We start from the raw sequence: 25,814 nt of genomic DNA, 5'->3' as shown, positions 1-25,814 counted from the left end.
AACTGAACAATTGTTTTTTAAATACATGACCTTTTTCCCCCAAAACGGGAATATTTTTTTAAAATTTTGGAAACATTTTTTAAAATTTTTTACTTGTAACTGTAACCATCTTAAAATTAGTGCGGAAGACTTTTTTGTTCTTTTATGCATATAATACTTGTGTCAGGGCACGGGTAGGGATCCGAAAACATTTAGTAATGTTTAAAAAATTGTTTTTTATTTTTTATACATCAAAAGTTAACATTATTTGCATTGGCGCAATTTTTTAAAAAAACTTTTGCCGTGTCGTTTTTGTTCAATTTTTTTAAATTAGATTTTTCCCCTCAGCCAATTAAAACAAATCTCATAGTGAAATCACTGTACAAATCGTTCGCAAAATGCAATAGCCCCCAATAATTTTTGAATAAAAAACCCCCGAAAGAAATGGGTTTAAAAAAATTAAAAAACAAAAAAATAAATAATAAAAAATAAATAAAAAAAACGCCAAGAAATTTTTTTCTAGAGCTCTAGTAACAGGATGTAATCGACGAATTTATTTTAACCTAAAAATTTTTGCAGAATCCTTTGAACATTTAAAAACTTTGGGGCTCTCACATTCAAAAATAACTTTTGGGCAAATTAACAAACCTCCAACACTTTTTTTTCAAAATATGTTAACTAAAGAGAAAGGCAAATAAAGAACTTTATGCATTAACTTAGTATTTTCAAAAAGTCTAAATTCAATTTAAACAGACGAAAATGACATAATTTAATATCAAATGTAAAATTTTTCCCGATTTGTAAAAAAAATCAATAATAAGTTCGAAAATATTTAACTTACCAGAAAAAAAATAAATATAATAAAATTTTTTAGCCTAGTGCGGCTTGAACCTACCCCTCATAAAAAAACGTAAAAATAAGTTTAATATGGATTTTAGTACTCTTCTAAGGAGGTAAACATTACGGGTCCATTCCCTTTAAATTTTCAAAATTTTTAAAAAGCATAGTTAAATTTTATTTTCTTTAAAACATTAGGACTTAATGACGTAAAAGCAACTAATTTATATTCTAATGACAAGTACGGTTTTGGGGTACGGGGATACGAGGCCCAAATTCTAAAAACAATGACGATACGCGCTTAAAAGAGTTTGACAAAAAAAAATTTCCCTTTTAAAAAATTTATGATACACAAATAATTTTTTTAAACTCTTGCAAAGCTTTATTAAAAAACAAATTTTCGCCCCTTTTTTCTGAGATTTTTAGTTTCGATCGGGGTACCCATTACACTAAAAAAATACATATAGCTAAAAAAGCGAAAAAACGACATTAAAGACGGTTGAAAAAAAGGGCAAAACTTTAAATTTTAATAAAATGTTTACCTTAAATTGCTAGATACCATGATACAGAAAAACTAATTTTCAAAATAAAACAAAGTCCCTAACTTTAAAATTTTGATTTATTCAAATCACGCCCACTAAAAATTGATAATATGTTCCTACATTGTAAATCAATAAAAATAAAAAATGGCTTCTGGGCAAAAAAAAACTTTATTCTAATTAATTTTATTATTGTTTACAAAAAACGATGTATTCGAATGCATGCAAATATTTCAACGTTTAAAGATGTTTTTCTTTTAAGAAAAAAAAAATCAAAGCAAATAAATACATTATGCCTTATTTATAAATCTTCTACAATAAGACTTTTTTTAAGCAAACGATAAAAATTTTAGCACACACGATTCTTTAAAATAAATCAAATGAAAAGGTAAAACGGTTTTTTTTTGCCTTTAGCATATAAAGCAGTAAAAAAAAAAATGATATCATCTATTATGTCAAAAGCCCCCTGAAAATGCTTAATAAATGCCCTTTTTTACAAAGACTACAAACCCCCAAAACCAATAACCATGTCAAATTTTATGCTAAGGACAAAACTTAAAATATAACGAACTGAAAGTTCTGACAGAAACATGTCCTTTTCAGCAAGGTTTTAAAACACATTAAATTCAATTGGTTGGAAATAGTAAGCATTTAATACACTGGGTTTTAAAAAACGGGAGCTGCCGAAAAAAAAAGGATATAAATTTTCGAAAAATATGCGCATGATAACTTTATAATGGTAACGCATCAAACTTTTTTTTGATTGAAAAATAAAACTGTTTTTTTAGGATTTTGGGTACACAAACAACAGGTTTTTTGAAAAGTTCAAAGTCCCCACAGCCCCACTCCTCCGCCCAAAAAAAGAGACAAAAAAGGGCCCCAGACCTCAAAAAAATCATAGGCATAAAGCTTATGTCCATTTCATGTTAATTAACTATAAAAATTAGGGGAGAACTTTACAAGTAGTTGAATACATCGGGAAAATGTACGATATACGGCAAACGGACGAGCAAAAAAAATAACGCACACACCCCATTGCCATCGGGGTAATATATAATAATAAAATAAACAATTTTACTTTTAAAACCAACGATTAATAATGTTTTTTCCTTTTCAACAACTAGTACTTTTAAGCCGCAGCATAATATTATTTTAATAGTCGTCAGCAAAATTTGTAGTTTCATTTCAAGGGACAAGTTCCCATGGTGTAAATAATTACATTAAAAAAAGCGTGATGTGATTTGGATTTTAAAAAATTTTTAAACCCCCATAAGTAAACCGTTTAACATACACTTTCAACTGCCAAAAACGTTTATTGTTAAATTAAAAAATTGTGCTGAAAAAGACGTTTTTTGTTTTAATTTTGTCAATCATAATGGTTTTTAAAGTTAAAATTCCATAACAAAAATTTAAAACAATAACTTTTTATATCAAACACTGCATCATACCAAAACATACATTACTCAAAGTTGTTAACTCCTCACTAACATAAAAACCCAACATTAGCTATCTGACATTTTAACTTGCAAAATGTACATACAATTAAAACCAAAGATTAGGGAGAAACAGTGTAAAACAATATTAAACAAAAAACGGGCATTAACAAAAAAAAAAAAAAAAGCTATTTGCAGTGTTAATTAATAAAACTAATTATCGTGCTTAGCCGTAATTTGTGTTTAGTTTTTTTTTATACGTGACATTATTTTTAAAAATGAGTAAGATTTTTCAGGTCGTTGATATATCTTTTTTTTCGACTGGTATAAATCACTTTGTTTATTTTATTTCCTTATTCTTGTTAAGTATTTCATTTTTATTTCGAACGATTTGTCATAAGTGCTGTAAAAAGAGAGTGAAAAATTTTTTTCCTTTTTTAAACTTTTTCTTTTAGTCAAATGCATTAACCTTTAACTTCCGGGCGGCAAGAAATTTCAAACCTTTGCAAAAAGTCCCGGCTGATCAGGTCTGCACGTTCGCTTTTTCATCGTAAATTTCCAGGAAAAATTTTCTTAAAATAAAAAAGGGTACTGTTCAAATTAAAGGATGGACCGATAAATTTTTTAAAAATTTCAGTAGGTAAAATTAAAACGAATTACAAATAAATGCTTCTTATTGGGATTCCTGATAAAACCAAATTATAATGATACAGAAATTTTTTTGAAACTGATCTTTTTTGAATTTTTATAGCAAACAAACCCTACACACACCTTTTTTATATATTAAATTCCCGATTGAAATGACATTTTAACTAAAAGGCAATTTGTGTGTGAACAAGTTTCACAGTTAAAATAAGGTTGACCAAACGCGGGAAGGCGGAAGACAAACCGATTGGACAAAGCAATACTTGTATCGGAAGCAAAATAACGGGGCATAAAGTTGTACTTTATATAAATAAAATGTAGCTTTACCCATAACGAACTTTAAATTAAACGTTTTCAATATGTTTTCAAATACCAGTACATCTTTTTTAACTCATGTTGATTCAACTCAAGCGATAGTAAAATTTTAAATATCGAAATGATGTTTATAAACATTTAAAAGGGAAATATGCCCCCACAAAATTATCAAATAAATATTTAGATGTTTTTCAATATATAAATAAACACAAGTTTAAAAAATCAATATCAAATTAATAAGAAACAACATTTTAAAGCTTCATATTTACAGACAATACAAAAACTCCCGTACAAGCATAAACTTCTGTGATATTTTTTGCACCATATAGCTATACAGACAATTCCAGTTAAACTTGTACATACATAAATATTTAATGCCATTTTAGTGATAACCAATTTAATCAATAGATAATTGAATTATGATGTCTAACGATTGAATTAACAAGTAAACAAATGTCACATCTAAAACGTTAATCCGTGATTTTAAAATAAATCCTGAAAAAGGGGAACTTTTAAAAAGCCTAGCTGTTTCACTCCAAAACCACATCTTGGTTAAAAATTGTTTACATTGTTTTTATTGGGGCACAGTTTTACGTACCTTATGAAACAACTATTTAAACCTTTTTTTTACCCGTGTAACGACAATTATACTCCCAAGCTTTCCCCCGACATAAACCCCTTTTTTTTTACACATAATCAATTAAACCAGTGAAATTTATTAAATAAAAAAATCTCCTTTCCCCTCTATTTTACAAGGGGTTGGGGGGGCAGTAAACAACCCCAAACAAAAAATGTGAAATCATCTCAAAAAAAATGTTTTTAAAAACAAAATTACATAGTACACATTTTTTTGGTAACTACACCCAACTATCAACTTAAGTACACAAAATTGATTAAGATGCTAAAATAAGAAATTTTTTTTTAAATTTTTTAAGTAGAAATGAAAACATGATGTAAAAAAGCTTGGTAAAAAATTTTAAATGGGGTTATATTTAAAACATTTCAAAGCCTTCCCCTGGTAAAAATCAAATCTGGGGAATATTTTTTTAAAAAATTTTTGTTACCATTGAAAAAAAGAACATAACAAAAACGAAAATCCGAAATTTTTGATAAAACGGAGCTTATCGGGTTTTAAATTTTTTTCACAAAAAAATGAATATATATTATATATATTATTTCAAAAAAAGGCTTATTTTTGCAATTAAGAAGCAACTAACCACATGATACCATTTTAGAAAAAAAAAACTTTCTGCTAAACGTCTGTAAAACAATACAATTCTTTTTGGGTATTTAACTGAAAAAATCTACGAAAGGATTTGAGTTACAGGGGTAAATCAAAATTACACCTAAATTTTAAGAAGGCCCAAAAACGAGTACTCAAACTGATTTTTGGTAAAAATGGTTTAAAAAAAAGGGTTTTTCCCAAACCAAAACTTTTGATATTTTCCTTATTGGAGTAACGAAATCTTTTCTTTGGGTACCACCACTAAAAAACCAATTGCTTTCATCTCTCTTTTCCCCATCAAGCTAAATACAAGATCCCGAGTCTCCACTTCACTGAAGGGAAGATGTCACAAAACAACTTCATTTGTTCTCTCACCGCCATTCCGGGGAAAATTCTGCAAAGTTATATTTGGCTAATGCGTCCTTTTGTGAAACCAAGCGGCTCCATATTTAACTATGACGCTTTTTTTTGTCACTTTCTGGACTAATACCTCACCATTTTGTAACCAAACCATTAGCTATTCCTAAAAATTAAAATACCTGTTTAAAGAACTATGACCCAAATTTATTCACCTCTATATTTTTTATTCTTTACGGCAAATTAGATATTGAAATAGCGCATCTAACACCTTTTCCAAATTTTACATCGGGACCTACCCGAAAGATAATTTCATGAGAAATTTAGTGCGTGCAGCTCAAAAAATCTTGCAGTCATCCTTAGTAGAACTAGAATGAACTTATTTAATTTTTAGCCATGTTTAAAAAACCCGAACCTTTTTTAACCACATTTTTTTGTGATAATTTGTCATCATAACAATCAAAGTGAAAAAAGTACCATAGCATGACAGAAAGGACTCGGGCACTCCACTGTTTTTTTAAACGTCGGGAAAACGCCCTTTGTCGGCAATCTGGCCCAAAACAATTTTTCACAAATGCACATCTACCATTCATTGTTTTTTTCGCAGCTGCTAGTTTTTTCCGATCACATCAATTTCTTAGTTTGTTAGGGGTTTGGAAGCATTTTATGTGTGCAAATCAGTTTTCAGATGGGGCGCCAAGTTTTGTAATGGTTTTCCTCTAAAATGAGTAGCACACGGACGCCATTAAACCGCCTTGGGGTTTTGAAAAACCCCAAAGGTTCCAGGGGTTTTGTACAAAGGGTATCACCTGATTAGTGCTTTTCTGGCACCTATTTTTTAAAATCTGGTGAAGTGCGGTTGCCCCTTTTTCCCCCCACTTTTTTTTAACATAGTATGCACTCTTACATCGTTTTCAAATCCCCAAAACGTTCTGGGAATAACCTTTGAGAAAGGGACACCCCCTTTTCCTTTCCATGAAAGACATGCACGTTTTTTTTTTCGCCAAACATTGTCCCCCTTTTTCCTTTTTAATGCTTTGATTGTACTGCTTTCAGAAATTTCCAATAAGATTGCTGTGGTTTCTTTTTTAATTCCCCCCTTTTATTTCTTTTGGTTTTTTTATATATCACTGGGGTTTGTCTTCAAAAATTTATACATTTCCCTTTCTTTTTTTAAATTTTGGTTTTCCTTTTTTCATTTTTTATAATCGTATTCAACAGTGAATCCCTTAAAGCGCTTGGGTTTTCACGTCTCTATTTTTAACAAAACAAAAAAGTAGGTGTTTCCTGATCGCCAACAAAAAGCCAAATTTGGTTTTAAAACCCCACCGCTATGCTCAAATTTTTTTTGAAGCCCTTTGAAATGTTTTTTTCCCGTAAAGCGGTTCGATTTTAAATTTCTTTTTTAACACCATTCAAAATCGCTTCAGGCATTTATTCTCTCTATTTAAAAATTCTCAAAATTTGCCGATTTTTTCCCCTATTCGCTCGTCGAACACAGCTTTTCCCGAAGTCCTGTAAATATATAAACAAAAAGGGGGGATGATACCCTTTTTCGCTACTGATTAATTTCTTGCTTTAACAAAAATTTTTTGCTAAAAACTTCAAAAACCCAAAAAAAGTAGGTCTACTCACAGCATGGTCCCCTGAAAGTCAGTTTTAATATTGTGTGCAAAACTGAAAAATGTCCTCCAAAATTCAAGGCTGTATCTAAAAAAGCAAGAAATAGGTCATAGGCACATTCGGGTCCCTTAAAGTCAGATTAAAAATAAGTGGGTTTAAAAGGGACATGCATCCGAATTTTAAGGTTTTTAAATTTGACAACAAGAACGTAGGGTATAGGTCACTTTTGGTCACGAAGGTCAAATTTTAAAATCAGTGGCTAAACGACATGTCATCCAAATTGCAAGGCCGTATCTTAGAAAATTAGAAAAAAGATCTGTAGGTCAAGGTCATGTGACCCCTTAACATTTTTGGGCATATTTACACAGTCCAGGAAATCGATTATATTTTTAAATATTTTTCCTAAAATTCAAATAACAAATGACCCCGGAGTAAGGCCTCCTTTTATCCAAGAGTTAGAGATCATTTTGGCAATGATTAAAATTTCCCAAAACAAAGGCCTAGGGCCCTTTAACTTTAGAAAGGGAAAATTTTTAATTTGAATCCATATAAATTAGTTATTAAAAGTTGGGGTCCCTGGAAAGGGGGTCTTCTTTTTAAAATAAGGGGGGATAATTCAATAATATTATAGAGACCACAGGTAAAGTAACCTACCAAAAATCAAAAAGCCGGGGTTTTTCCTTTTAGACAAGAAGATTTTTAAAGTTTTTCCCAAAAGCTAAAATTAACCATGGACCCGGGGGTAGGCGGTGCCATTTTTGACCCTTGGGAATTTTGAAAATATTGGGAAGGCCACAGTAATGTTTCATACAAATTCAAGCCCCTAGGGCCCCTTTATTAAAAAACAAGAAATTTTTAAAAAATTTTCCCTATATAAGCAATTTTACCTTCACCCCAGGGCGGGCCCCTATTTACCCAGGGGGATAAAATTTAAAAAGAAAAACTTAGAGAGGACACGAAAGATGCTTCATGCCAAAAACAAAGCAAAACCCGGCCCGAGTTTTTGGGGAAGAAAGGTTTTAAAGTTTTTCTAATAAAATCATTAGAAAAAACATTTTGAAAAAAGAAACGGGTGTATCAAAAAAATCTGTGTCTAGAAAATTCTTATATACAAAATTAGATTTTAAAAAGAAACAGAGGTGTACAAAAAAACATGTCAATAAAAATTGTATTAATATATAAATAATACAAGGTTGTCAGAAAAAGAAATTTTTTCATTCATCACTACAAACCAAATTTTTTTAAAAAAAATTTTGAATTGATTTTGGCTAAAAACATTAAGTTAATCAGAGAACAAAGTTTTTTAAGGGGAAAAAAAAAAAATAGAAAAACAAAACGATTTAAATTCCCCTTTTATTAAGGGAACCCCCCGGGCTTTAACTGAAAGAAAAATAGAATTAAACTGAAAAGAGAATATATTTTATTTAAGTAATACAAAAAAGTGAAAAATATTTAAAATAAGAACAGACAATTTTAGCACTTTTTTGAATTGGATATACAATTTACTGAAGAACTTTTGATTTGAAACATGCGACATTGGAAAATTACAGTTTTAAAAAATTTAAAATTTAATGCATATTTTTTTAAAAAAGGTTTAGAAATTTAAGTGATGTTTTCATGAAGTTTTTATTTAATAAAACTGGGAAATTTAAAAAGTACCGGAAATAAAAAAAAAATAACCACGGGATGTGTAACGTTTCACCATTGGAAAAAATTTAAAATTGAACAACGCATTACTGAATAAAAAAATTTGATTTATTCAGCACTGCATTTGTGGTACAGTATATTAATTTAATGTTGACAGTAGCTGAAATGACCTACAAATTGAAAAAAGAAAATTAACTCGAGTAGAACCTGAAATTGTTCATGGAAGGATCAAACGTGAATCACAAATACCTAGACAGACATTCATTGGGGGATTTAAGGGGGAAATAAAGAAATACAGAAAATGTGAAGCAACTGAAATTTATTACCCAAAAAAGAGAATTTAAGAGACACTGAAGCAAATTTATTTGCGCGAAAGAAATTAATTAAAAAAACTGAAAGTGCCGCGTGAAATAAAAGATTGAAATCGTAAACTTGATTTCCCCAATAGTAACAAAGGGATTGAAAATTTTTGATTTATGCACAAGTTGAAAAAACCCCCTAAAGTGAAGAACAAGGATGAAAAAAAATTCATACATGGAACATTTTGGGTTTATAAGGACCAGGTTTTTCTAAACAGGACTGCAGCAGCCCGAGAGTGAGACGAGACAACATCAAGGAAGCAACTATAGCAAGCTCCCCGGATAGCTTGTTTTAGGGGAACAGGAACGGGAAAATTTTACTACCCCCATCTGAAAATGAATCTACTGTCTGCTAGAAGATAAAACTTACCAAAGGATCAGATTTTACTTCGAATTTGCAAGCGTGAAAGGAGAGGCAGCAAATAAAGTTGAAAAGAAGGGACTAAAGTACAATTTGATGTGCAAAATTTGAAAGACGTATGGGGAAATCAAAACGCAAAAAAAACCCAAACTAAAACGTTTTATGCCAAAACAAAACAGAAGGGAAATGTTTTTAGATATTTTGTCAAGTTGGCAGAATGCTTTTCTGCACAGGCTGGAAAATTGGGGGCGCTAGCCCAAACCCAAAAAACCTTTTAAATTTTTTTTTTTTATTTGGGAAAAGGCAGCCATTTAAACAAAATGTAATTAAAATTTAAAAAATTGACGATTTCGAAAGTTTAAGTTATCAGTTTTGGAAAAAAAAAAGTGAAAAGAATCCTTGCAGAAGGATACAACGGGAATTTTCATTCATAATCCAAAAAAAAAAGACTGAATCAGAAGATAAAAAACTATTAAACAAATAATAAAGAAAAACAAACTTAATTAGAAAGGAAACAACCCTTAAATACAAAAAGCAAGACTACAGAGGAAGGGGAATATGAGGGTAAATTTCTACCCTGGTCAAAGGGGTGGAACAAAAGGCCTTCCCGTCCCTTATGGACAATACGTTAACCGCAGATTTTAGATTTTAAACCCCACAGTTACCTTTTATCGTGCAAAAGAGGGGCGCACGCCAATATGTGAAAAATTTAAAAATATTTGTTTCTTCACGGACCAGCCAGCTGCCTTAGGAAAACCCGAGTCCATTTTTGTAGGCTCCAATGAAGTTGACTTTTTTATCAAAAACCTCAACTACAGCTTTATAGATACAGACAGTTGTATTTGTACTATTAAACCCCAAATTTTCTACAAGGACAACTTACCAGATAAACCTCTTTTTAAACCAAAAAAAATATTTTTAAAAAATGAATGTGCAGCGGAACGCATTTCTACACCAGGATAAATTGAAAAAACATTATCTTTTTTACATGGAATTTCCAACGCAAAGAACAACTTTTTTTATTTCCATTGGTTTCCCGAAACAAAAACAAACACCCATACTTATTTTTATTTAAAATTCTAGGGAAAGATAAAGAAACAAAAAAATTTTGAGACAAAAATTTTCAGAAAGCCAAGTAAAACCCCCTTTCGTTATTTTATTTCGTTGCTCACCACCGACGAAAAGGGACTCAAAAAAAAAGAAAAAAATTGCAAACTTAAAGTGCGAAACATCTCAAAAAACACTTGGGCCATGCAGTCTATGAATATTTAGGGGTTTTTTGGATAAAGAAAAAGTACAATCCACATGGCAATTCTAAAAACGATACGAAACCTCCCAACTGCAGATCCCTTTTTCAAAGCTCCTTCTGTCAACAAAAGCTTACAAAGATGGATAATCACAGTAACTTGTCAAACTTGACCCCGAAACTGTAACAAAATTTGCCAAAGCCATCCTAGGAGATACAACCAGACACGGTGGATGAAACTTTCAACAACTTAGAGAATACTTTACTCATCAAATCGCGTATGTACCATTGACAACAAATAAAAAAAAGCTCCTTCTGAAACCCAAAAAAAAAAAACTATGTCCTCAATACAGATATTGGACATTGCAACAAAACAAACAAAGAAATCTTTTTTAAAAAAAACCTGTTTTAAACAGAGACACGACGCATTTTTCCCCAGCTATGACGATGAGGGGAGACTTCATTAAAACAACCTAGTGGTGTTTTTTTGGGAAGTCTAAATGTCCTTGGGCCCTTTTAAGTGGTACTAGTTTGAAGGGAAAAATGGACAGTTTAAAAATGTAGTCGATAAGAATGCTTAAAACAGAAAACTTCAAAACCCCGTACGCTCTCCCTAAATTTAAGAGTTTTTATTTCTTCAAGAATCAAGAGTTTTTTACTACAGATATGAAAAGAATGAAACGCGGCTACCATCAGGCCGAAATGGAAGACACTTATAAGGAAAGGAAACTTTACTGTCGTAACTGTTGTTTTTTATATCTTTTTTTTTTTTTTCTTTTTTTTTTTTTTTTTTAATTAAAATGTCATTTAGTCTATCTTACTCATTCGCTCCTTTCCCAAACTTATGGAAGAGTCTTAGGGGACTTTTAACCGAAATCGTATTATAAAAACCTAATAACTCTTTTGAACAAAATCTAGAACGCCTGAATTTTATGTTACCCTTGGACCAACTTTAAGGAGTCAAAATTGATTTCTCAAGACAGAGGACAATATAGCCAAAAATTTTTTTTATTATGTCAAATTCAACTTTTATTGAAATACATGCTGGTTCTTTTTTAACTTTTTAAAAAATAACGATACACTTTGGGCAACCGTTTGCTCAAACTGAAAAAAGACATCAAATAAACCCAAAGTGAAGATCGATAATTTGGGAAAATGGGGTTAAGCAAAAAATGATAAACGCCTACCAGGAAAGAATTTTTATCCGCTAGAGAAGATAATTTTTCGAAAAAAAAAAAAAAAGTTTAAAAATGATAAAGGGGTTTTATCCAAAAAAAAGGAAAAGGGAAAACAAATTTCAAAATTAGTTTTCCCAGGGGGTACAGAAAACAGTCCTTAGAGATCTTTTCAAGAGTTGCCGTCATGGAAGAGACAGAGCATTCCTTTTAGTGAGATATTTTTTCTGGCCAGGGGAACGGCAGACAAAGAGCATCGGATATGTCATGGACCGTTGTCACTTTAACAAACAAACTTGCTTCCTAACAAAAATGGTGAGTACATACCCTCGTAATAAGTGTAAAAAATTTTTTTACAGTAGAACCTGCACAAGCGCCCTTGAAAATACCTATGTAATAGATAATTTTAAATAAATAGTTTTTGGGGGGGGCCCCCGTGGGCCCAGTGGTTAAAGGGCGCTGACTTCAAATCGAGCCTCACCGGGGGGTTGAATTCTCATGTGAGGGAGCCATCCACTGGCTTACGGAAGGTCGGGGTTTTTTACCCAGGTGCCCGCTCCTGAGAAATAACAAAGGAGGGGGCCCCGGGGGTTCCTCCACCATTAAAGCTGGAAAGTCGCCATTGACCTAACATTGTGGGGCGCTTAAATCCAAAAAAAAAAAAATGTATGCTTTGGACATTTCAATAAAAAAAATGCAGAATGCGAAAACAACAGCAGAAGCATTACATGGACATCTATTCGTGAATTACGGTATACCTACACGATTACATTCGATCAATGCAGGAAAATTTGAAACCCAAAAAGTAAAAAAACTTTTCAAATTATTTAGAAGAAAATTCGCATACAAAAACCAATCACCCATGGGAAATGGGGCCCCTGAACGCTGTTTTTCCGCACATTTCTTCAGTTTGTACTTTAGATCCAGAAAAAACCTTTGATTTGAAAATTTTCCCCTACAATCTACAACGTATAACAACAAACATGAAGTCACAAAATATTCTCCTTTAATGATTTTGGTCGTAAAACCAATTTTTTTTTGTAGACAAAACCCTCTTTGAACACTCCAGACAAGAAAAGGAAAAACCAACATCATAGTAAAAAATAGAAAACCCAAGAAAGGGATAAAAGTTACACGGAAAAAAGTTAAGAAAAATATAGAAAAGGCGAAAGTGAAGCAGAAAACAGGTTAAGACATAAAGGCAAGGACTCGAGAATCAAGATAGCAGAAAGATTGTTTAAAAATTAACGCATTCGATGGAAAATAAAAAAATTTCGTTTGAGAAAGAGCATTTGGGGGTAAAGGACAACCAACAAGGAAAACCTGAGCACATTAACTCATCAAAAAAAGAAAAAACCCTACACAAAACCCTCTTTTTTTCCCCCTGGGGTTCATCCAAAATGAAACTGAAAAGTAAAAGACAAACGTGGTGAAAGAGAAAGAAAACCTTTCCAAAACAAAAGATAAGTAAGGTCTGATAAAAAACACAGCTGCTAATGAAAAAAAATAAAAAATGAATGATATGAAGAATCAGAAGAAATGTACGTCCCAAAAATATTAAACAGAAGTGCTAAGTCTGTAGATGAAACTGTAGTAACACAAGTTTCCTAGGACGTTCGGGCTGCAACTACGTAGAGAAAGAAAGATGGCAGAAGAATCAGTAAATTGATCACTTGGGTAAGTTTTTGTAGAACAACGGGGAAAGCATGCATCTTACGACAGTCATACACACTAGTAATGAGACAAAAGAAAAAGGGGAAAAAAGCAGCAAAGATTTGATGAACCTAAAACACCATAAAAAAGATTTTGACACAAAAAGACACACAAGAACAAGAAAAGAAAAAAACCAAAAAGAAAAACGAACAAACAAAAAGAAGAAAGTAAACCAAAACAGACAAAGGAAATTAGTAAGAGAAAAGAAAATCCACAAGGCAAATTATTGTTATGTCACCAGCTTTTCAGAGACATTAAAATAATTTTCAAGCTTTACATAAAATTTTTTAAAATCAGGGAAATTTTGGAAAAGTGAAGCAACATTTCATGCAAAAGATAGATGCAATAACGAAATGAATTTTATTCTGTTTTTTTAAATATTTCCCCCAAACATTTTTATCCCAAAACACAAGCCCCCGATACGGTAAAATGACGTTGAAGTGACGTCACAAAATTAAAAATTTTTTTTCGTTTAATTGTTTTTAAAGCAAAAAGCCACTAGGGTTTTTAAAACAATAAAATCGGGCGAACCTTTTTTAAAATTTTAAAATTTCAACATTTATTAACGCACTGATTATACTTTTGAAATACACAAATAATGATGAAAACGAAATTTTTTCCCTTTGAAAAACTACACGCCATTAACGGTTTTTAAAATGTGTGAAACCCGGGGCAGAAAAACAGCAGTTTTTTGCCTAATAACGCGGATATTTTTAAAGTGCTGGCGGATATGGGAAGGTTTATTTCTTCATAAATTTTATTCGTAACTGAAGTAAAAAAAAAAAAAAAATGCAGACCGCTTCTTTGTTATGTATCGAAGATCAACTTGGCGCGAAAAATGGCCCTGTTTTACATTTCGATTTGACTGTCTGCTTCAAGTACTTTTAATACTTTTTCTGTATATTTTGAATTTTCATGATGGCGAATGATTGTAGCCCAAAACGTCAGGGGACTACTACAGATATTAAAAGGGAAAACACGGCGGATAGTTTTGCATTATTACAAACACAGCGGGGTTTAAATGTGTTTTCCCAAAACATGTGCTCATTAATAAATCCCAAAATCAAGTGAAAAAAAAGGGGTTGTTTTGTATGATTCAACCTGTGGTTCCTAATTTCTGACAAAAAACTGAAACAAAGGGAATTCGTACGAAATGGAAGACAAAAAGACAGTGAAGTAAAATAAAATTTTTTTAAATTTTTTTAATTACAGTTTTAAGCTACAAAAAGAAACCCATTTTTATAAAACAAACTGGAATTAGAAATAAAAAGAAAAAATTTAATTTGGTCATGATCCCATATACCTGTCAAAATTTTTTTATTTGTTTTCCCCCGAGCGTCAAATTACTTTTTAAACTCTCTATTCTGCAAATGCATTTTTTTTTGAAAGTACTTGGCCGGAAATTTTAGTGTTAACTTACTTTACATTCCCCATTAAAAATTTTTGCTTGAAAATTTCTTTGTTTGAGCTCACGACTCCATATGAATGTCATTGTTTTAAATTTACTGTCTGTTATAAAGGATCAGATCCAATATTTAAAAAAAAAATTTTTCCTTTCGGAAACAATGAAAAATTTTGGGGTTTAATCAAAAAAAAACAGTTTTTTGGGAAAAAAACTGAATATTCTTTGGCTTTTTGTTATTCACCGGAAATTCAAAAGGACATCACCGTAAGTTCATTCTGTCTGAAATTGTCTATCTAGAAATTGTAAATAAAAAAGGAATATTGTACTTTCTTTTTACTGTACAAATAGAATGGGGAATAATTGCATGGGCATTTTGCACATCTAAAAAAGTGCCCAGAATCAGACAAATGGGAAAAAAAAGACAATAACACAGGAAAAGTGATGTTTTAAATTTCACTTTTTTGAAAAACAACTAAAATAGACCTGAAAAATTTTTAAAAAACCTACAGCAATTAACAATAAAAACACAGTACTTTTTTTTTTATTCTCCTACGCCATGCTGGCAGACAGCATATTAGGCTACTAAATAAATAAAAATTCTTTTTTTATATTTTTCACAAACCCCCAGCAAAGAATATAAAAGGGTTTACTGCAATTTTTACTAGCCATTTTACCATACTATCCAGCAAGTGGATTGCGTGAAATTTTCAGCAGGATAATATTTTAAAATTAGTGTTTTTCATTCATACCAGGCCATTTTCCTGAAAACTCTAAAATCAATTTTAACTAGAAATCCTATACTGCAGTAAATAAAATTTAAAATTCCACAGTCTTCAAAACAAACATGCTCTATAAATAAAACTACAAGCCTACGTGCACATTTACATTGGAATTATATGACAAAACCCTTTAAACAGAAATTTGTTTTAAATTTTTTTTTTATAAAATACGCATTGCTTTTTAAAAAAGAGCTTTATAAAAAGCACTGTAAATTGGGAAATTTAATTAAATTTTGATAAACAAGTTGTTTTCAAGCATTTTTCTATAAGAAAGATGGACGCTTTTGGGCATGTTGTTCCCCTCCATTTTGATAGACTTTAATACATTTCTCATAAACGTTTTTTGTTTTTTTAAGGGCCCCAGATTTTCTACCAGTGATGAAAAGTAAAGTACTGCTGTTTGGGAAAAGGGGCATGTGGTTTTATGGTCCACCCTCACTTCAAGCATCAATGACATGGATGGATAAAAGAAGGTTTCATTACAATGGACAATTTTATTGACAAAATAAGAAAAGTGTTTCTAATAAGGAAAATTCCCAAAAAAAAAAAAAATATTTTTTAAGCCACAGAACTTGATGTTTAAGTATTTATTTTCACATGTGGGCATACTCTTCAGTTTTGAAAGTCACTGTTTCCCGTTTAAAAATAAAATGTCTATTTTTATGTAAATGAAAAACATAATCCACTGATTAACATGATTACAATTTAAATTGCATACTTACAAACATACTGTATTAAAAATTCATCTGGAGCTGGTATTAATTGTTAAATAAAATATGCTATTTTATACTAAGGGCTACACTATGCACTTAAAGTATTGGCAAAAAATCAGTTTAAAATACCCTTATTTTAGTTCTGAATTTGGCTTGTTATATGGGCACATGATATCGGGGTTGCAAATTTAGTCCCCGAACTGTTTGGGAATTTGGCTTGTCACCCTTTAAGCAGTTAAGATTTTTTTTTGTAAAACAAAAGTATTGATAAAACTTTCTGCAAGTTTATGTGTGTAAATAGGCCCCTTAATTTAAAAGCCACATTTTTCTTTTTTTTTATTTGTTAAAGGGGTCCCCAGCTCACGCAGGGAGTTCAACAAAAAAACATAATTTTAAAACAGTAAAATTTTTTTTTTTAACCGGTTAAAAACTATTTGTTAAAACAAGATCAAAACATGGCCCTTTCTTTATGTAAAAATGTGCGAGGTTTAAATTTTTGATGAAAAGTGGGTTTCCCAAAAAATAAAAATTTTAAAAAAAGTAAAATTTTTAAGTAATTATGTGGGCGCTTTTGGACAGCTTTGTTCAGGATTTAAAAAAAAGGTTATTAGTGTTCTTTGTCTTTAAATTTGATCATTTTTTCATTACAGAATGTCTTCTGCATGACAGATAGTATTCTTGAAGGGTTAAAAAAAGCAAAACAGAACGGAGATTTAAAATTTAGGGAGGGGATGGGATGACAGGCAAATTCTCCAACCGATTCCCCTTCCCTGACTGGATGTCAGTCGACGGGGTACCTTAAATGAAAACACCCCCTTTGCAGCAACAGCAATGTATGCTCAAAACCCATGCCAAAGCCATTAAAATTGAGAACTCAGCATTTAAAACAAAGAATGAATGGGAAAAAAAAAGTTTAACTTTAAAGTAATACAGAGAAAGAGCCAGCTCATTTGGTTTTTTCTGAAATTTTAATTTAATTTGGAAATGTTTTTTGATTTTTTAAAAAGGGGTACAACCCAAATTCCCTAATTTGAATATAACTAATGCTACTATAGTTTGTAAACATTGAATTAACAAATTTTTGGTGTCAGCAGTACTAGCATTGTTTTTGATATAACACACTGTAAACAGTATTTTGGCTGAACACAGATAAATTGAAAATTCCTCTAAGGGCACTGGGAAAATTTTTTAAAAATCTACTGTTTAGTACTCGAATAAAATTAAAGGGGGCTCTACATAACAATGATTTATACAAAAGCAAAGTTAAATTAAAATTTTTTGATGATTTTCTACATTTTAATTTAAATATCTAAATTTTAAAATTTTATGGTATATTTTATTCAAATATAAATTGAAAAAAGCTACCCTCCAGGGAAAATATTTGAAATCAACTTTTACTTCAATGACTTAGTGGAAAAAAAAAGGAATAGAGTTTAAATGAATTCTTTATTTTATAAAAAATGTTGTTGCCATGGAAACAGAACTTGAGAATTAAGTTTATCTGCTTTCATACCAGAGTAATATGACTTTTAATTATAATTATGTAAACAATTTAATGTTATATAATCATCACTGATACTTTTAATTTTCAATTGACACTGTCATTGAGCAATGCATCTTACATTTGAAGTTGAATGACACATTACAAATATTAAACATTTATGGAATTGCTTTTAGATATTTTTGAGGTGAATATAAATAACTAATATATATTTTATAAATTTACATTTTTTGCATCAAATGTAGGCTAAAATGTCTGTTAAATTGACATTTAAAGCAATTCTTGTATTTTGTTGCTATGGAAACATGAATTGTGACAATTTTTTGAATATAAAATAGCGTATTTATAGCAAGAAGGCATTATCAACTGTGCTAATCATGTAAAATACTTTTGATATTGATGACAAAATATGAAATTAAAATCTATGATAAAAGTAAATGATTTTAGTATTTGTCATTATTATTAAACAAAAAGTGCAAGTTTGCGATGGGGAGTTATTGTACAAAAATGCTATAATTTTGTTATTTTAAAACATGCAGGTCTAAAATTTTGAATTTATGTTAAGGACACATGTACAGTTCCGAATATATGAAAAACTCAGTTTCCATAAAAATGTCATTTGGGACCATTTTCTCATGGCTTGTCACATATATTGAAGTTTTGATTAATGAATGAACAATATAAAATTTGAGAATGTATCTGTAGTGCTCAAGAGAAACTGAATATTAAAACTAAAAGGAAATTAATTGAAGAGGCATAGAATTGTTTTAAAGGATATCTGAATGTAAACTTTCAGAGAGAAACACGATTTTTAAAGTTTTGTTCCACGGACTCTGAAACGGTGTGTTTCACTCATAATAAAACAAAGCGGACAAAAATGTTGCACTTCAAATCAACAGTGAAACAATTGTGAAACAGCTATTCATACTGGAAATACACATAAATATTGTAACTTAGTGACTGTATATAATATTGTGTTTTACATTGTATTGTATTTACATTACTTTGTATGTTTCATAGAATAGAACATTATTGCATGTTGTTTGAAATAGTAGGGACACACTTTTAAAAAGGGGAAGTAAGATATGTTGTATATTTCAGAGATGGCAGATGTACTTGATGCAGTAATCATTGTATATGAATGTTTAGATAGTTATTTTTAATATTTGTTGAGAATAAACATTCAGTTTGTTGTCGCTATATTTGTTGTGGATTACTGCTAAATGACAAGACGTCATTTTCTATGGAGCGGAAGTGTGCAGCCGAGTCTTATTTTCCAGGTCATATGGCATGTTGTTAATGTCTCTCTCATTGCTGATGTTCATTGTTTTTATCTCTTTGGTGTATATATTGGTCTTGCAAGTACTTTGATTTTATTTGTGGTCACATTATTATCGGAAGTGTATGACGTCATTCTCCCAGGGTTTTTAGTAGAGGAACTGACATGCTTAACTTCGTGTCACAAAGGTTTTAGTCAGACCACTTTCTTTATTTGCTTTATTTGTAAAGGCAGTTCATGCATTTACCAGAGAGTTCTGGGGTAACATTGCAATGGCTGACATGTTGAACTTCGTGTCACAAATGTTTTAGTCAGACCACTTTCTTTATCTGCTTTATTTGTAAATACAGTTCATGCATTTACCAGAGAGTTCTGGGGTAACTTGCAATGGCTGAAATGATTATTTGTTATACAGTTTTCGTGCAATCTGTGTTCCAAAATGGCGGCCAAACATATAACTTCTGAACTTCTATTTATAACATGCATGTATTAATGTTTAAATAATTGTTCACAGTATCAGCATCACGTGTGGCAGGTATGTTGTGAGAAACAGTGCATAACAGTTTGTATCAAGGGTGAAGATCCCCGAGATCTGTTAGTAGCCTTTTTAGTAATCTTTTTAGTAATCTGTGTGAACATTGTACATGTAATGTATTCATTATTTTATGACAGACATAGTTATGACATTAGACCACTATTGTGTGTTAGCTTTGATTTTACATATAAATGAGATATTTATCAGTATAGAATATTTTATTGAGAACATTACCAATTTACTAAGTATGTAACTGTTAATTTGGTTATATATAAAAATAAATGCAACATTTTGTCATTTCAGTGCCTGAAATGTATACTCTGCAGTTATAGACTTTTAAATATATGATATGGACTGATTGATGAAATGTTGGTACAAGTTTGTGACTGCTGATTAATGACAGTAAAAAGACAGAATTAAACACTTTTTATTCTACGGAAGAAATATATTTGTTTTCAGTTTTCAATTGTTTGTGAACACTGAGGGGAACCCACGTGACCAGAAGGTAATTTAAGGCACGGAGCCCGATTTGTGAACAAATCGGCTGGCTTCAGGTAACATTTTTGGTCGAAACTTTGTTAATACCCGATGAAATTTCATGAAATTAGGACGAACGCCTTCCTCTTTAAAATACAAACTACCGATGCTGGTAAGAAAACGGAGTATTTTAATACTTTTTGCATAACGTGCAACGGCGTATTTCGCTGGTCACAAAATGTTGTGCTATGGCACGGGGAATTTTATTTAAAAATTGTCTTGATTTGCAAATCATCTTCGAGCTACAATTCGCTACTTTCTAAGCAGTCCCTCGCAATGTTAGACTGATGAGTAATTTTTGTACGGATAACTTCCCTTAATATTACTATAAATAGCTTATTTTGTTACATTTTTTATTGGCCTTAGGGAAAAGCCGAAAATAAATGTGACTACCTATACCTTGTGTTCCTTCACAAATCTGCATTGTGTGCAAGCATTTATTTTGTATGTCGGTGATTTGGAGTAATATCTTAATTAAAAGCGTTTATAAAGGTGGTTAATCAGAGTTTGGTCTATCAACTGATTTGTTTAAAACTCGATCAACTGATCATTTACGCGTAATTGTTTTCACTGAGTTATATACGTCAGATTTTCAATGGAACTATTTTTAAAATTTGATTCTTCTATCCTGGTTGCCCAACAAAGATAGCGTTATTTTAGCATAAGTAAATAAACATACTTTGTTTAAGGAAAATATGAATATTAGCACTATTGTATTAAAGTTGTTTTAAATTTGCAATTAAATGTACACTGTATCATAAAAACTTTATTATCCGAGTCTTTTGATACACACTTGGTACGTGCGTGTATTGTGAGTTAATAACATCTATATGATAATTTACACTCTGGTTTTAAACAAAAATCTAAAATGTCTTTGTGATCCCTATACAGCAATAAGTGGAAGATAAATAAATAGAAAATTGCAGATCGTTGGGGGTTTATATAAACCTCTAAATCCTCCATGTCAGATAACTTGATTTCAAAGTCATTCCCATCAGCACCAAGATCTAAGGACTGAACTCATGCAAACCATGAACTTCGGCATCTATATCTAATCCTTTACAGAATGACTGGATAACAAAAAACCTAGTCAAACTGTAAGATACCTTCAGGTAAGTTTAATTTTCTGATATTGCTCTTCTGAGGAAAATATCAAAATATTACCTGTAGCGTCTTCGCCATCAGATCCGCCCAAGTTGTATAATCCTTTGTCCTTTAATGATATAGATGGTTTATCGTTAGAATTTCGCACAAGCATCAATTTATTTGGGTAAAAAAAGAAAAGTTGTTTATTATCGTAAGGCTACTAGTAGTATTTCAGACAAATCAAACATTTTATAAATTTAGCAACAAAACTTTTTTTTACATAGTTTGATGCTTTTTTAGTATAACGCGTTATTTAATTTAATTAGATGTTTTTTACTATTTGCTAGATTTCACTCAGTGAAATGATAGGAACGTATCGTGGATATAGTTAAGGAATATACGAAATAAGGCAGGCTTAAACATAGGTTATTCAAGATTGCCGGTTCAGTCTTTAAAGCATTTGGATAACACCACTTGAGTGACCATATGCGTTGCACAAGTACCGAGATGCTAGTTTTCTTGCTCCCGTATAGTTTTTTGTTGCTTAAGAAAGTGCTACTAGTACAAAATAGTAAAACAAATGCCATTTGATCTGTCATTTGAAATACCGTTAAGTTTCTGTTGCTATATTATTAATTTATTTGCACCAAGTGAGATCTTTATGTATAGCGACGCCCAGGTGTTTAGCAGCTTCGGTTGGTTTGGGCCTATAAGTGTTTTGAATTATTGTATTTCTATTTCGAGTATTCCCCCAACCCACACATTACTCCTTTTACAAATTTAAATCAATATCACAATTGCTAATTAATGAAAAAAACACTTGGATTGTTCTTTCCTAGACTAGATTCGAAACTGTGACACATTATATTCTTTATTAGTAAAACTGTGAATATGGCCAGTCTATATCCTATGTCTAATATCATGTAAAACTGCAATCAGTTCTCTGCGAAAATCTCTACGATTGACTGGCACGTGTTACTATGACATAAAATAAAAGAAAAATGACATAAGTTGATATTTTGTGACAAATTTTATGACATAAAATAAAATAAAAATTACAAAAGTTGAAATTTTGTGACAAATTCTTAATTATTATCAGTCTGGTGGCTAGTCTAGTTTGTTCTTAATAAATGTCAATGCTTATTTTACACCCAGTGTAAAATTTATTCGCTGTGTAAGCATGACATCAGTAAACTGATTTCCGCTTCTTAATGGAAGTTTCATGAGTTACAGAGTTAAGTCAAAAGTTACAGGTCTTCAGTCAGTACATATGATTTATACAATGTACATTACTTTCACATATAGCGTAGTTTAATTAATGTCAAACTAACTGCCCTTATTAAAACGTCTTCTGTCAGGTAGAATGCTACATTTCTCGCATGCACTTTCATTAAAGGTTTTTATTAGTTGCACTGTTAAATAATATACTACAATGTATATTGAAATTTGACTGGATAATATTCTGATTATGGATATTGCCTATTTGCTAAATTGTTGGATACTTTTTATCCTCGGGAAGAAATATGATAGGGTACTGCTGCTTCGTTTTAGGTTTATATATCTCTATTTATGACAATATCACACATACTTAAACTCATGACAAAATGGGTGATTTTGATTTTAGTATTGTATATATCCGAAGTATGGATAGGGTTGTACTTCAGGCAACATCTTATGGAATACATATTTATCGGTACTTCTCTTTAACAGAGCGTGTAGTAATGATGAGGATTTCAATGAACGTAATCAATAAACGAGGCCTTAGATGTGTTCAGAAATTACCTAGAAAAGTACTGGTATTTAACTATGATTTAAGATTTAATTTTTCTGAAATTTCAAAACAAGTTGATAGATAAGAATATATACCTGATTCTGTATCTCATCTTTATGGATCTGTTTTGTGTCCAAATTCAGTTTTGTATCGTTTGCTGAAGATGCTGGAAAAATTAAAAATGTTATAATAGGTGTGGAAAGATATAACAAACAAAAAAGATAGATAAGATCTTCTACGACTTAAGTCATACAATTTTCAAAAGTGCTGTATAGTGTATTAGTAAATAGCGTTCCTCTTCTACTATTTGTGGGACTAGCAGTTTTGCCTGTCAGTTTGAATTGGAGGTAATTTATTGTATAAGGACATCTTTGAAAACCGAGCTAGATATACTATTGTTTAGGATGAAAGCCCATGAAGTAACCATATTTACTAAACATATTTTTGACAATTTATACCAAAATATCAACTGGACCCTTGTTCTAAACAAAATTGTGACGCCATTTAAGGTAGCAAGCCGATCAACAATTGGATATTGCATAATATAATGTCTACACTGGAATTAATATAAAAGGTTTACTACATCACAAAAACCTTGTGCGATTGCATAAGCTGATAGTTATGCTGGATTTCTCAGACAGCACCGTGTTTAGAGAATTTCATCCTTGATAGAGACTTTCGTCATTGATTCTCCTGAATCGTAAAATTCTGGAAAGACTACTAAGGGACGTCTTGCGTACAAAGAAAAATCCCTCAGATAATGCAGTATGGTACAAGCTTGTTAAATGGGACAACCTTTTCAGATATTACAGTTAACCAAAAGAATGCATATCGGTCAAGTCAGTCATTTGACACTAGTCTGCATTCTAAGAAATTCACATGTTGATTGTAACTTATGCATATATTAATGCACATAATCAATTTGTTTTGTTAAACAGTATACATTTAAATGCTGAATCATAGCGAGTATATATACTGAAGCGTATTCAACACGTATCTGTTAATATCCTATAATATATGTGCTGTCTTTAGCAGTAGTTACATAAGATAAAATGAGAAAATTACACACGACTTACTTGAAAGGATCAAAATGTAAAATGGAAGTTCTAACTATTTAAAGAAAGACCCTTCTATCTCTCTCACCAATAATAAGATTTTTATAATGAGTATTGGAGCCGTTCTTTAACAAATGAATTGATGCTGACTACATGTATGAGCTTAGTTTAACCCTTAAATGACTAAATGATTAATGAAATAGTATTCTAGCTACAATTACTGTTTCTAATGTTCGAATAAGTTTGTATTATTGTCTTAAAAAGATTGACGAGTAAGAGTAAATCAGAGGTTACATTGACATTTCTGGTCTTAAGATGTAGTAAAGTCCTACCATATTTCGGATTTATGCACTTCCGAACCGAGCCATCTTCGTCTTCTGCTCCGCCAGCACTTTTTAATTCCTAAATGTAAGGAAAACATGTCTTTAATATGATACACATTTACCCCTTTTTGGCAATTAGATATATGTTGTATTTTTTTCAAAAAAGGTATACTTACAACATATGTCTGTTATTACTTGACTTGTTTTTGATGACTTTGTTAAATCCTCTCACAACTAACTTCGACAAAAGGAAAGACGGAGTAGAATTGCAACTTGCTTAGCCGTCCCCTTAAAAGTATGGCTTTTGGTGTTCTGACCTCAGAGTAGTTGTTGAATGCATTCTTGTAATTATACTTCAGATTGACCATTTTTATATGTTTAAATATATAATCTGTTGATCTGTCACAAACGTCCATAGCCTTTCTCAGCGGGGAACTATTTTATTACACTCTCTTTTCTAACTTGTTCGGTTTCTGTGAGTCGGCTAGTTTTTCGATTAATTACCCCCGAAATTTGGCAAATGTTCATCTACACCAGCCTTAAATGCATTTATTCCGGGACCGTTTAAGACCGTATGTCGCTTCCTACCTCATGTCATACAAAATTTATACTCGTTTTAGTAAATTGTGTTTGACAAAATGCGTAATTTTCTCCATTTGGATCTTTTGATAAGACAACGTGAAACAATTGCTTTAAGATTTATAATTTTATGTATTTTCTTGAAATTATACTATTTTGCAATCAGTGTATATATAAGACAGCGTGCGTACAAATGTAATACATATAGAGCATAAGCTGTTTTTAATACATCGAGCCAAGTACTGTTCCATTTAGAAAGTTTCGGGGTACCATTAGTTTTCTATTATTGCTGATGTAAAAGTAAGCTAACGTGTACAACTTTGACTTTTAGTACATGAAGATACTTTCAAATGTAATACCACAGTCACACATACGGCACGGATAGCTACGTTTAGCTACGGATAGAAACGTAGTAATCCGTATCGATCCTTACTTGACCCGTAAGGACTGGTACGGACTGATACAGCTTACTACTTTAAGGTACGGCTCAGGTACGGATCGATACGGATCGATACGGATTACTACGTGTCTATCTGTGGCTAGACGTAGTTATCCGCGCCGTATGTGTGACTGGGGTATAACAGCGGTAACCACTCAAATGTTCTACCTTGGAGAACTAGCAAAATTGAAAACACACCAGCGGTTGCATTTATATGTCTTTTTTTCGAATAAACCATGTTTACTTACTGGACATGCACGCATGGCCGTTATAATGTATTGTGTGCTTAATGATGCTACTGTACTGAATTACTGGATGTCGACAAATTACAGTAAAACAATGATACATCTTTCAGAAT

At 31.3% G+C, this 25,814-nt stretch overlaps 1 protein-coding gene across 1 annotated transcript in view; it reads right to left on the bottom strand.

Moving 5' to 3' along the window:
* Window positions 1-21,311: 21,311 nt before the first annotated feature.
* LOC123531919 (uncharacterized) overlaps window positions 21,312-25,814 on the bottom strand; it is a 69,277-nt gene continuing 64,774 nt past the window's right edge. The window contains exons 6-8 of the mRNA XM_053518162.1: window positions 24,448-24,517; window positions 23,156-23,226; window positions 21,312-21,416 (exon numbers count right to left, since the gene is read on the bottom strand). Coding sequence (XP_053374137.1) covers window positions 21,312-21,416; window positions 23,156-23,226; window positions 24,448-24,517 — 246 coding nt within the window. The remainder of the gene's footprint in view (window positions 21,417-23,155; window positions 23,227-24,447; window positions 24,518-25,814) is intronic.

The sequence above is a fragment of the Mercenaria mercenaria genome, chromosome 11 (assembly GCF_021730395.1).
Source record: "Mercenaria mercenaria strain notata chromosome 11, MADL_Memer_1, whole genome shotgun sequence".
Classification (NCBI taxonomy): Eukaryota; Metazoa; Mollusca; class Bivalvia; order Venerida; family Veneridae; genus Mercenaria; species Mercenaria mercenaria.
The sequence above is the reverse complement of the archived record's forward strand: the minus strand, read 5'-3'. Positions and strand labels throughout refer to the sequence as shown.